General features: G+C 41.6%; 1 protein-coding gene across 3 annotated transcripts in view; it reads left to right on the top strand.

The window, feature by feature from the left end:
- The window catches only part of LOC127000484 (uncharacterized), a 59336-nt gene extending 46558 nt beyond the window's left edge, over positions 1 to 12778 (top strand). For 2 of the 3 annotated variants that reach the window (XR_007754074.1, XR_007754076.1), the window contains exon 3: positions 12081 to 12778. Coding sequence is in view for 1 of the 3 variants with exons in the window: in XM_050864207.1 (XP_050720164.1) it covers positions 12081 to 12218; positions 12599 to 12626 (166 nt within the window). In the remaining 2 variants the exon portion in view is untranslated. The remainder of the gene's footprint in view (positions 1 to 12080) is intronic. The other variant, XM_050864207.1, reaches the window with a different exon arrangement.
- The last annotated feature ends 236 nt before the right edge of the window (positions 12779 to 13014 follow it).

Below are 13014 nucleotides of genomic sequence, written 5' to 3'. Positions count from 1 at the left end.
GAGAGAGAGAGAGAGAGAGAGAGAGAGAGAGAGAGAGAGAGAGAGAGAGCAAATTCCCAATGACACAACAACGGTGATATGTAAATACAGCAAAAAAAAAAAAAGGGAAAGAAAAAAACACATGAGAAGGTCGGTCAGTGTCTCCCTTTCCTCTCAAATACAAAACTGACACACACACACACACACAATATTAATACCAACACAAAAAACACAAAACTACTTAGGATCTTGGAAGCGTGTAGAAGCTAGAGAGAGAGAGAGAGAGAGAGAGAGAGAGAGAGAGAGAGAGAGAGAGAGAGAGAGAGAGAGGCCTTGGGGGAGCTGCTGAAAACTATCTGGAAACGGGGTGGCTGGCTTGGCTTGGTGGTGCGGTAGGTAGGAGTGTCTGATAGAAGTGGCAAGTGGTGAAGGGGTTGTGGTAGGTGGAGAGGGCGGGCAAAGCCTTCAACTGAGAGGCGGGGGACGGGGGAAGGCGGGGAGGAGGGAGAAATGAGCTGGGGAAGGGAGAGTGACGGAGCGACGGGGAGGAGAGGAGAGGACCGAGAGGCAAGTGAGGTGGGGGAGCATCACACGTGGAGTCTAGTGTCCGCATAAGTCGCGTCTCCGTCCGCCCCGCGCCGCCCGAGCCTTGGCCTGACCAGCCTTACTCGCGGCGGATTTTGTCATAACATTTCCAACTTCCTTTAGCATCGGATGACCTGAAATAAGCCCCAACCGCTTTTTTTGGTCTTGGGTTACTGATTTGGTGGTTTTCTTAAGGGGGAAAGCTGGTGTTGCTGGTGTTGGTGGTGGTGCCTCTGTTACCACCCAGACCATCGTCACCATCACCTACACCACCACCACCACCGTTACTACTACTATACTACTACTACTACTACTACCACTACTACTACTACTACTACCACTACTGCAAGCATGATTTATTGGGCTAATTTTAGGTGTGTCTATTTATAGCGAGAGTTGACTCCATTCACAAGGGAAAGGTATAATCATTGCCCTTTCTCTCTCTCTCTCTCAGAACACTTAATACAAGATATCGCCTTAAGCCTGTTTACATAGCTCTTTTTATCCTTTTACAGAGTTTCCCTTCCTTTTATGTAGATCCTAACGACTAAACCTTCTTGAACACTTCTTACACCCTTCTGAAAGCACCTATTGTCTATGGTGGTGGTGGTGGTGGTAATCTGCATGAATCACTTGTTGGTCTCCTTTGGCTGGCTCGTGGAGGCAGGCAACATGCAACCACAGTGACTTCCAAGGCCAGTTAGGTCTTTCACTGACCTTAGGTAAGCCCTCTGGTGATGTTCAGTGTTGAGGGTGCTGGTGGTGGTGGTGGATAGGGGTGGTGAGGTGGTGGTGAGGGATGGGAGGTGTGGTGGTGGTACTTGCCTGCTTGCTTTTGTATGTTTGGTGGTGGTATTGACTTAGGCCGTTATCGTGTGTGTGTGTGTGTGTGTGTGTGTTGTCATAGTAGGATGTCAAGGGGAAATCGAACAAAAAAAGAAAGAAAATATGTTTGTGTTTAGGCTTGTGTGTTTGTTTGTATTGAAGGAAGAGACGCAACAGGTGGAGAAAAAAATGTGTGTGTGCGTGTGTGTGTGTGTGTGTGTGTGTGTGTGATAATACGCTCTTCCCTTCCTTGGCCTAAATAAAAAGAAGACAACCTTGCTGGGGAGGCTACGGTGTGCAAGATGAAGTAAGGATAAGAGTAATGGTATTGGTGTATTTGTGGACATTATAACGTACTACGGCGTACGTCTGGTGGTTTTGTGTTTGAGATGATTTGAGTTGATGATAGATTGATTATTGACAAAACTCTCGCTACCTGTTGCTATACCTACTGTAGATGTTTGTTTGGGTGGACATTGGTATACGACGTTGTTAAAATGGGACTTCTACCTGTTATTAGACTGAACTCTCGTTACCTGTTGCTTTACTATACATGGAGCTTTGTTTTGCTACGGCGTTGTTAAAAATGGGAGGAATATTGACTGAACTCTTGCTGCGTTTTGCTGTACCTACCATAAATGATTGTCTTGCTGGACATTGCTATGACGTTGATGATGAAAGGGATATTAACCGAACTCTTGCTACCTGTTATAATATAGATGTTTGTTTTGGTGGACAGAAAATATACAGCGTTGTTGACAGCATAATATTGACGGAGTTTTACCTACCTGTTACATTATTGAAGTTTGTTTGTCGGTTATTGCCACGGTGTTGTTAGAATGAGAGAAATATTGACAGCTCTTGCTAGCTGATATAATATAGATGTTTGTTTTGGTGGACAGAAGAATATACAGCGTTGTTGATTGGAGAATACTGACGGAGTTCTTGCTACCTGTTACATTATTGAAGTTTGTCGGTTACTGCCACGGTGTTATTAGAATGAGAGAAATATTGACAGCTGATATAATATGAACTAGCTGATATAATATAGATGTTTATTTTGGTGGACAGAAGAATGCATTTCGTTGTCTATAGAAGGGATATTGACTTACATCTTGTTACTTGTTGTTATGCTATAGATCTTAGGCCCGTTTTGTTGTGCATTGCTAAGGCGTTGTTGTCATGAGAGTTTAATCTTGCTATCTGTTGTTAGTATGTTAATCATGTTGTTGTATTGATGGCCCTTATCTTCCCCTTCTTTTTCTTCCCTCACTCGCTCCCTCCTTCCCTTCCTCTCTCACCCTCCCTCCCTTCCTCTTATCTCTCTCCTTCACTTCCTACCTCCTTCCCTACCCCCCTCCCTTCTCATATATCTCCTTTCTTCCTCCATTTTCCTCCCTCCTTGACATCCAACTCCCTCCTCCTCCAGATACCTCTCTCCTTCCTTTCCTCCCTCCCTCCCTGTCCCTCCCTTCCTATCATCAGGGTCACCACTCCCACGTGTGTGTGTCGTTTACGTAAGCTTAGATCACCTTGTCATCCCCCGCCCCCCTAGGCTTTGCGGCGTGACTCGACACACACACACACACACACACACACACACACACACACACACACACACAGAACAGGCTAAGTGAGGATGTAGTATCGGCGAGAAGTGTGCAAAGCTTTAAGGAAAAATTGGATAAATGTAGATACGGAGACGGGACCACACGAGCGTAAACCCCAGGCCCTGTAAAACTACAACAAGGTAAATACACACACACACACACACACACACACACACACACACACACACACACACACACTTAAGTATAGTGACATTACACACACCCTTATCACCTGTTACGTTCGCACACCTGTCACTGTGGTGGTGGTGGTGATATGACCCATTCCCTCACACTCCCATAAGTATAATGGCCTTACACACACCCTTATCACCTATTCACATATGCCTATGGTGGTGGTGGCGGTGTTGCTGTGTTAATACGGTCCTTTCACTATACCTCGATTCTCTACTCCATTCCTTCTACCTTTGGACTTGGAAAATAGTCGTTTAATATAAGGACAGATACAAAATACAGAGATACAGAGATAGAATGATCCTGGCGATAGTTTTACACGAATTCTCCATCTTGAACGGGAAAAGCACCCCCATGAAAGCCTGGTTAGTCGTCTCTGTGGCCCTGGGAAAATATGAAAGCCCGATGCGTTTAAAAAGACAGAGATACAAAAATACAGACAAACAGAGATACAGTGATCCTGGTGATAGTTTTACACGAATTATGCATCTTCAGCGGGAAAAACAACCCCATGAAAGCCCGGTTAATCTTCTCTGTGGTCTTGGGAGATAGTCGTAATGGGAGCCCGATGCGTTTAATAATGGGAGATAGTCGTAATGGGAGCCCGATACGTTTAATAATGGGAGATAGTCGTAATGGGAGCCCGATACGTTTAATAATGGGTGATAGTCGTAATGGGAGCCCGATACGTTTAATAATGGGTGATAGTCGTAATGGGAGCCCGATACGTTTAATAATGGGTGATAGTCGTAATGGGAGCCCGATACGTTTAATAATGGGAGATAGTCGTAATGGGAGCCCGATACGTTTAATAATGGGAGATAGTCGTAATGGGAGCCCGATACGTTTAATAATGGGAGATAGTCGTAATGGGAGCCCGATACGTTTAATAATGGGAGGTAGTCGTAATGGGAGCCCGATACGTTTAATAAAGGGAGATAGTCGTAATGGGAGCCCGATACGTTTAACAATATGGACCTAAATAAATCTAATGTTTTTACGTATAGGGACTGAAAGGTAAAGGTTGGGGATGAGTAAAGGTTGATACGGGTAACTGACAGGATGAGAGACGACTGGAAATGGATTAAGAGAGGTGACTGAATGGGTGAGATGACTTTTTTTTTTTTTACAGCAAAGGAGACAGCACAAGGGCACACAAAAAAGGTAACAATAATAAAAAAATAAAAAAAAGCCCGCTACTTGCTGGTCCTGATCTGGATGAAGAAAGATGACTGAGAGCGAACACACAAACTCTCCCGCAAGTAACTGTTGACTCACATGTTATGATCTCATGTATTCTGTATAATTTAATAATATTTTCAAGGTTGGAATATTTATGTTCCCTCCTTTATTTCATTTTTTTGGGAGTTCAGTGATAGTTTTGAAAGTGTTTAGGGAGTTCAGTGATAGTTTTGAAAGTTTTTAGGGAGTTCAGTGATAGTTTTGAAAGTGTTTAGGGAGTTCAGTGATAGTTTTGAAAGTGTTTAGGGAGTTCAGTGATAGTTTTGAAAGTGTTTAGGGAGTTCAGTGAGAGTTTTGAAAGTTTTTAGGGAGTTCAGTGATAGTTTTGAAAGTTTTTAGGGAGTTCAGTGAGAGTTTTGAAAGTTTTTAGGGAGTTCAGTGATAGTTTTGAAAGTTTTTAGGGAGTTCAGTGATAGTTTTGAAAGTTTTTAGGGAGTTCAGTGATAGTTTTGAAAGTTTTTAGGGAGTTCAGTGATAGTTTTGAAAGTGTTTAGGGAGTTCAGTGAGAGTTTTGAAAGTTTTTAGGGAGTTCAGTGATAGTTTTCTAATATTAATTGAGTGAATGAATGAACGTCACGGCCTATATACTTTTATTTCCTATTCATATACTGAGAGTGGACCTAAACTCTCCGGCAAGTAACTGTTGACTCGCATGTTATGATCTCATGTATTTTGTATAATTTAATAATATTTTCAAGATTGGAATATTTGTGTTCCCTCCTTTATATCGAGTGTTTAGGTAGTTCAGTGATAGTTTTGAAATATTAATTGAGTGAATGAATGAACGTGACAGTCTATTTACATTTTTTCTTGCTTTTCATTTATTCAACTTTCAAAACGCGATTGGGTGAAAAAAAATTACGGGGCGTTTAAGTCAGTGGATATAATTCAATGTTTTTTTACTAACTTTTTTCTTACTATTAATATATTCAGCAATTCAGTTCATATTAAAACGTATATTCAGAGTCTGCTCAATCTAGTAGCCGTAGTAGTAGTAGCAGTAGTAATAGAAGTAGTAATAGAAGTAGTAGTAGTAGTAGTTGTTGTTTTTGCTATATTACAGAAAAATTAGCCTAACTCTCTCTCTCTCTCTCTCTCTCTCTCTCTCAACGTGCTTTCCTTCCCATTCTTTCGCTTATCAATCACGTCATCTTCTTCTTCTTCTTTAGTGTTTTACGTTATCATTAGTGAACCGTTCAAGGCTACACTAACTAGGCTATTTTCATCTAGGCTACTTATAAGACAAGGCAACACACACACACACACGCACAGAGCAGGCAGGGAGGCGTAGGGTGGGTCAGAGCGTGTGTGTGAATGAGGACAGTTGTGAATCATGCTATAAGAGAGGACACACACACACACACACACACATCATCATCATCATCAGGGAGGAAGGCAAGGCGACGCTGGTGCTTGAGTGTTGCTTGTTCTTGCTTTTATTTATTTATTTCATTTTTTTAGGTGCTGCCTGTAGCGTCGGAAGGCTCTCTTGAAGGGCCTTTTCGACGACCTCAGCTTGTTAGTGGCGCAGGCGAATTTTATTTATAGTGGCTGCTGTGATGAATGAATCTTACCTGATGTCACTGATGTTAGGGTTGATTAAGATCTGGGCAGCGTGTGGGTAATCTTCCGCCACACCGCGATGGTTGAAAATTCAGCGTGTTTTGGTGGAACTCGAACCTAGGTCCATGAGGTCACCACGACCGCACCCTGACCACTCGGCCAGCGCCTGTTGCTTGTTTTGTCTTGTTTTGTGTTGCTTGCTTTGTCTTGCTTCTCTTGCATGTCTTATCTCGTACTGTGTTACTCTTAGATACCCGCATTCCTGCCCATCATAACCGTTTCCAATGACAAGAATCAAAACGTTTGTCTCGTAATATCAACTTGGACATACAATACAATACAAGGTCCTGACTAGCCTAATAATTTATCTCGCGGTGAAGCGGAACTGATAAGCACTGTCGCCTCTGCCTCTTCAAGAATAACAGTAAGAGGCCAGTAGACAATCAGTAATATTCCCTTATCACAGGCGACGGAAATGCTCGAGTCGTGGTTGTTCCCGCGGCCTTCAGTCTTGTGGAAGTTATGAAAGGAAGGAACCAAAAAGAGACGTGTTCTTCTTGTACGTTTCGGCGCCCAAGCACACCCATTTGATAAGGCTTTCGTAGGAGATGTGTGGGGCATTTCTTGAACATTTCGGCGCCCAAGAATACACATTTGATAAGGCTTTCGTAGGAGATGTGTGGGGCATTTCTTGAACGTTTCGGCGCCCAAGAATACACATTTGATAAGGCTTTCGTAGGAGATGTGTGGGGCATGTCTTGAACGTTTCGGCGCCCAAGAATATACATTTGATAAGGCTTTCGTAGGAGATGTGTGGGGCGTGTCTTGAACGTTTCGGCGCCCAAGAATACACATTTGACAAGGCTTTCGTAGGAGATGTGTGGGGCATGTCTTGAACGTTTCGGCGCCCAGACACATATTTGACAAGGCTTTCGTAGAAGTTCTGGTGGGGCTTCTCCATGGGTAGATTTATGACCCAGGTGGTAGCTAGTTTGACCCTTCTTCTATACCGTGAACCTAAAAAAAAACACTTATGAAGTTGTGGGCATTTCTTGAACGATACGGCGCCCAAACACACACATTTGGCAAGGCTTTCGTAGGAGTTCTGGTAGGACCTTTCCGTGGGTAGTTTCATGAGCCTGGTGGTACTTTGACAAGGCCTCTGTATCATGAACGTAAAAAAAACACACCCTTGAGAACCCGACTAATCTCCTGTGTGACCTTTGAAAATGTAAGAGGCGGAAGCGTCTGAGAATACCGACTTTACTGTTCTCTGGCCACAAAAACAAACATCATGACATGCTTTTCTACCCTAAGAGATAAAGAACAACTAATCTTGGTGTACTGGTCGTTTGAGCCCATACCGTCGTGGCTGTTATCGTGGGAAGAACCTGGAGTGTTTTTCGGAGGCGTTATTTTTGCGTTCTCTGGCCTCAAAAAAACGTCATGACATGCATTTTTGTCCTAAGAGATAATGGGAGACAGGTGTTGGTGTACTGGACGCTTGAAGCCATACCGTCGTGACTGTTATCGTGGGAAAAACCTGGAGTGTTTTTCGGAGGCGTTATTTTTGCGTTCACTGACCTCAAAAAAACGTCATGACATGCATTTCTGTCCTAAGAGGTAATGGGAGACTCGTGTTAGTGTACTGGACGTTTATATTTTGCTGTTATGGATCACTCTTTTTGCCTCTCCATAACATTCTACAACACTGCTTTTTATTATTAGCCAGTCAACCAATACAAGCCTGACATTATCACTTCAAAATGCTAAAAAGTAACATGATTCTCACCACTATCTCTCGCTCTCTCTCTCTCTCTTGGCCTCTCATCTGAACTCTTTTTCACAGGGGCAGTGTTTAGCGGGCCTATTTTTTCACTCTATTACTTTTTTTGCCCTTGAGCAGCTTCCTTCACTGTAAAAAATAATTAAATAAAAAAAGACGCGTGTGACGGTGACTTTTACATTGCACTCCTCAATGGCATCAGCAACATCAACAAAAACACACCAAAGTAACAAAGGCTTTCAGTGACCAAAAAAACGGTGCAAGGTAAAACGGCCCCTCGCGCAGCTGTCCACAAGGCTTAGTGTTGCCGGGACTGTACCGGACAAGGGGATCAGTATAAATTTCCTCAACAACGATTAAGGTGACCACGAATATGTTTTCTTTACCTTTAAGCGAAGATAAATTAGCAGTAGCATGTCAGGAAGAGTCTCATTTTACTCCATAACAAGTAGGTGCCCATGAATATAAATTTCTTTGCCTCTATTTTCTCTCTGTTTCTTTACCTTAAGCAACGACAAACTACACAGTGATATCATGTTAGGGGGAGTGTCAATATTCCCAGCAACAACGGAACCACTTTATCACCCCTTTTGTTACGTTGATATCCCTAACGATATCTAGGCGGCTATAAATGTATCTTTCCCTAGTATTAAGAAACAACAAACTAAAAGTATTATCCCAGGGACCGTCTCAGTTTTCCCAACAACACCAAAGTGGCCACGATTCTATCTTTATTTACCTTTAGACAACAATAAAACTATAATACCACGCCATTAGTTATGTAAATGTCTGAACCAACATCTAAGTGGCCATAAATATATCGTTCCCCTCTATTAAGCGACACTAAACAGTCTTAATTAACATAAAGATCACGTGCGAAAGGCAATGTCGATTTCTCCCGCAATAGTTGAATGGCTATAAATATCTTTCTCTCCCCTTATACAACAGACAAACATTAACACGCCACGGGTTCGCTCATACTACTCGTAAAACAAACAAACACAGGTGACACGGTGCATGTTTATTGGCAAGATACATTTCAAAAGGAACTAAACACCTTCAAATGATCGGTCTAACAAAACATTATCACGCCGTGGGTTAAGTTATAATACTCGTAACCAAAACAAGCTCAGGTGATATACGAGGCATGTTTATTAGCAAGGTACATCACAAAAGGAAATATATGGCTTTGAATGATCGGTCTAACGAAGCATTATCACGCCGTGGGTTTGGTCAAAATACTCGTAACCAAAACAATGTCAGGTGATATACGAGGCAAGTTTGTTAGCAAGGTACATCTCAAAATGAACTACATTGCTTGGAATGATCGCTCCAACAAAAAAACTAGCCAATATTTTCACCCCAGCCGCCGAGTAAGGAAGGACAAAACATTAGCATTATTTACGTCTGGGCTTCTTACCCTCAACAAAGGCATAACTAGGCAATTTATCTCCGCCAGGACAATATAACCTTACACCTTGGCTCTCTACTTTGGCGGAGTAATCCTGGGTCAGTAACTTTCGGCCCTCACAACAAGCATTTCTAAGGGCCGCAAAGGAGATCAGTCGGGTTCTCATGAGTGATTTACATGTTCATGGTGCAGAATTTTCGTTGGTGTTCGTAGCATTGTCATCACTATGGCTTTCAATGTCAACCATCACAAGAGTAACATTAGCATTACAACTAAGAGCAAGAAAATAAAGTCGATCATTGTATCTCTCATCAGCAACAGCAATTTACAGGGACTCAACCACCGCCGCTGAGTCCACTAACAAAGGAGTAACTGCATTTCAACCACTGATAGCAAGAATGAAGTGTATCTCCCATCAACAACACTATATATAGGGACTCAACCACCACCACCATCACCACCACAACCAAAACAGCAACAGCCCACACATGGCAGCTTAGCACCTCCTCCAATGCAATAAACACCAGCACATTCGCCTTCCTATACCAGACAAAGAGTGGGGCAATAAAACTAGACAGTCTCTTGTTTTTCTTGTAAGAGCGGCATGTGACGGGCTTTTTTTATTCCCCTTCTCTTTTATATAACCAATGAGTCGCAGCTTGACTTCCCTTACCGTAAAAAAAAGAGGCAAAAAGAAAGTTACAGCGGAGAGTATAGAGGAAATGATGGAGTAAAAATCTTATATTCTACCGGCGATATGAGATCATATGCCAGATAGTTAAAAGATTGTAAACCGTAAAAAAAAAAAAAAAGGAAGCAAAATGAATGTTACAGAGGAGAGAATAGATGAAATAGTGGGGTGAAAATCTTATATTCTTCAGACGATATTAGATCACATGGCAGTAAGATAAAAGGTTGTTTGTTTAGTTAAATAGAATGTAATGTTTAGTGTAAAAAAAGGAACAGTCAGGAGAAAAAACAGACGAAAGTGAGGTGGAAATCTTATATTCTACAGACGATATTGGATCAGATGCCAGTAAGATAAAAGGTAGTTTGTTTAGTGTAATAGAATGTAATGTATAGTGTAAAAAATATTAAAAAAAAGAACAAAAAGTCAAAGAGGAGGGAATAGGCTAAATAGTGAGGAGGAAATCTTATATTCTACAGACGATATTGGATCAGATGCCAGTTAAATAAAAGGTAGTTTGTTTAGTGTAGTAAAATGTAATGAATAATGTAAAAAATAAAAATAAAATAAAAAAAGCCAGAGGAGGGAATAGGCTAAATAGTGAGGTGGAGGTCATATTCTACAGATATGAAATTAAATGCCAGTAAGAAAAAAAAAAAGGTTGTTTGTATAGATAAATAGATAGATAGATATAAAAGTAAATAGATAAAAAGATAAATGAATTACGTAGAGAGAGAGAGAGAGAGAGAGGTTATTGGGGTAACAAGTCCAGGAAGGGTTGAGGAGTAAGGAAAATGAAGAAGAGTGAAAACATTACATAAAACTGACTCAAGGACTCTCTCTCTCTCTCTCTCTCTCTTAAAATCCCTCTTACGATCTTTTTTTTTTTTATCCTTTTTTGTCTACTATATATTTTGTCGTTCTTTTTATTTACCATTTTCTTCCCCCCTTACCTTCTCTCTCTCTCTCTCTCTCTCTCTCTCTCTCTCTCTCTCTCTCTCTCTCTCTCTCATCATATAGGGTCTTTGTGGTCTGAATAGCTATATAAATCTATGTAAATCTCTCCCATTTCCTCCTACAAAACACATCTACAAAATAAATTAAGTTTCTCGGAATGGTGGCTGGCCTTCACATTTTATAGTTGTTTATCTGTTTGCGCGTTTTGTTTATTTGCTTATCTGTTTGTCCCTGCCATGGTCGTATGTGGGTCGCCGCGTCCTGAGAGCTATCACATGCATCGTAGAGACCAGTGGGAGTTCATTTGATTAGACATGTCCTTCTATTACCTTTTATTTAGTTATTTGTTTGTTTATGGCATCGGTTACGGACCGATGAGCACCGCAGTCACGCACAGCTGTACGTAGCTGTAGCGTATGCACCTAAGTTTATATGTATATATATATATATATATATATATATATATATATATATATATATATATATATATATATATATATATATATATATATATATATATATATATATATATATATATATATATATATATATATCTATATATATATATATAGGTCGCAGGTAGGGGCCAACATATAATAATTAGTTCCTTTTAAGAGCTCCCATTATTTTCATAGTTTTCAGATCTGCTTCTCTCTCTCTCTCTCTCTCTCTCTCTCTCTCTCTCTCTCTCTCTCTCTCTCTCTCTCACACACACACACACACACACACACACATATAAAATGGCCACGTGTTCCATTCAAAGCTTTATTTTCTGAGTCAACCATTCGGCATAGAAGATTCCAGAGGTTGTAAGGGACACTAAGATACTGAGATGCGCGATTGAGGAGATGAGGATGAGGATGCTGAGATGAGCGACTGAGGAGATGAGGTGAGGATGAGCATGCTGAGATGAGCGACTGAGGAGATGAGATGAGATGAGGATGCTAAGATGAGCGACTGAGGAGATGAGATGAGATGAGGATGCTAAGATGAGCGACTGAGGAGATGAGATGAGGATGCTGAGATGAGCGACTGAGATGAGATGAGGATGCTGAGATGAGACGATCGAGGATGCTGAGATGAGATGAGGATGCTGAGAGGATTGAAAGACTGAGATGAGATGAGGATGTTGAGATGGGACTTTAAATTCTTAATTTAATTTTATTACCTCTTGATAGCACAGTTAAATTATTGAAATGGACTGTGGTTTAGCAAGACTAATAAAATACTTTACTCTTTCAGACTGATGGATGCCGGAGGGGTGGTGACAACCCTGGGTCTGCCCCACCCCTACCTGCCCACCCCTACCCTGGGAGGCGACAGGGACAGCAGCAGCCTGGAGCATGGGCCAGTGTCCACGAGCCTCAAGGTAGTAAATAGGTAAGTATGTATGCTTTTCTTGTGGATTTTGATGGTTACTGTGGTGTTTACTAGATAGATAGATAGATAGGCAGATAGATTACAATGGCTTCATGTGCCTATCCTCCACAGCCTGCCTCCTGGGTGGCTGCCCGTCTCTTGAAACTTCAACTGAGTTACTTGCCTTCCCTTAATCTATGAGAGCCATGCAGAGTTGTTTGCTGCACTTTCCTGTAGTTAGCATAAACTGTAAAAACAGCCTTTTCTCTTGGCTTGTTTGAGTCTAGTGTTGCACTTATTTGCTTGCTATGATTTTAGTGAAATCCTGGGAGAAGTGAATTGTGGTAACCCAACTGTCACACTGGCCCTGTGTTGGGCTAATGGGTTCTCTCCCACCACAGGCTCAGAGGACCAATAGGACAGAGATGAACACTGCCACACAGCTATGTAGTGCATACTCCCAACTTTACCTTCATTCCAAAACTTACCTTCAGCAGTGGAACTCTTGCCAGATAAGACAACTTGGAGACTTATTTTCAGATTTACTTTGGAGGCTCATAAAAGTTGTTATATTAATTGCCAATTTATTCCCGAAATATGTTACATATGACCCTCGATCCTTTCATCAAAGTTTGTATGCCGGCAGAGCATCTTACATCAGCTGGTAATAAATACACATTCATGGCCTTCTTGACACTTGGGACATTGTGGCCAGCATGACACAACCTTTAAATAGAGGGAAGGAAGGAGTTTGGGTCACTTGTGCCTCCCTGGAAACCTTTGTCACCACAACACAGCTTTGTAAACTAGCTATCAC

Source organism: Eriocheir sinensis, chromosome 19, assembly GCF_024679095.1.
Source record: "Eriocheir sinensis breed Jianghai 21 chromosome 19, ASM2467909v1, whole genome shotgun sequence".
NCBI classification, from domain to species: Eukaryota; Metazoa; Arthropoda; class Malacostraca; order Decapoda; family Varunidae; genus Eriocheir; species Eriocheir sinensis.
The sequence above is the reverse complement of the archived record's forward strand: the minus strand, read 5'-3'. Positions and strand labels throughout refer to the sequence as shown.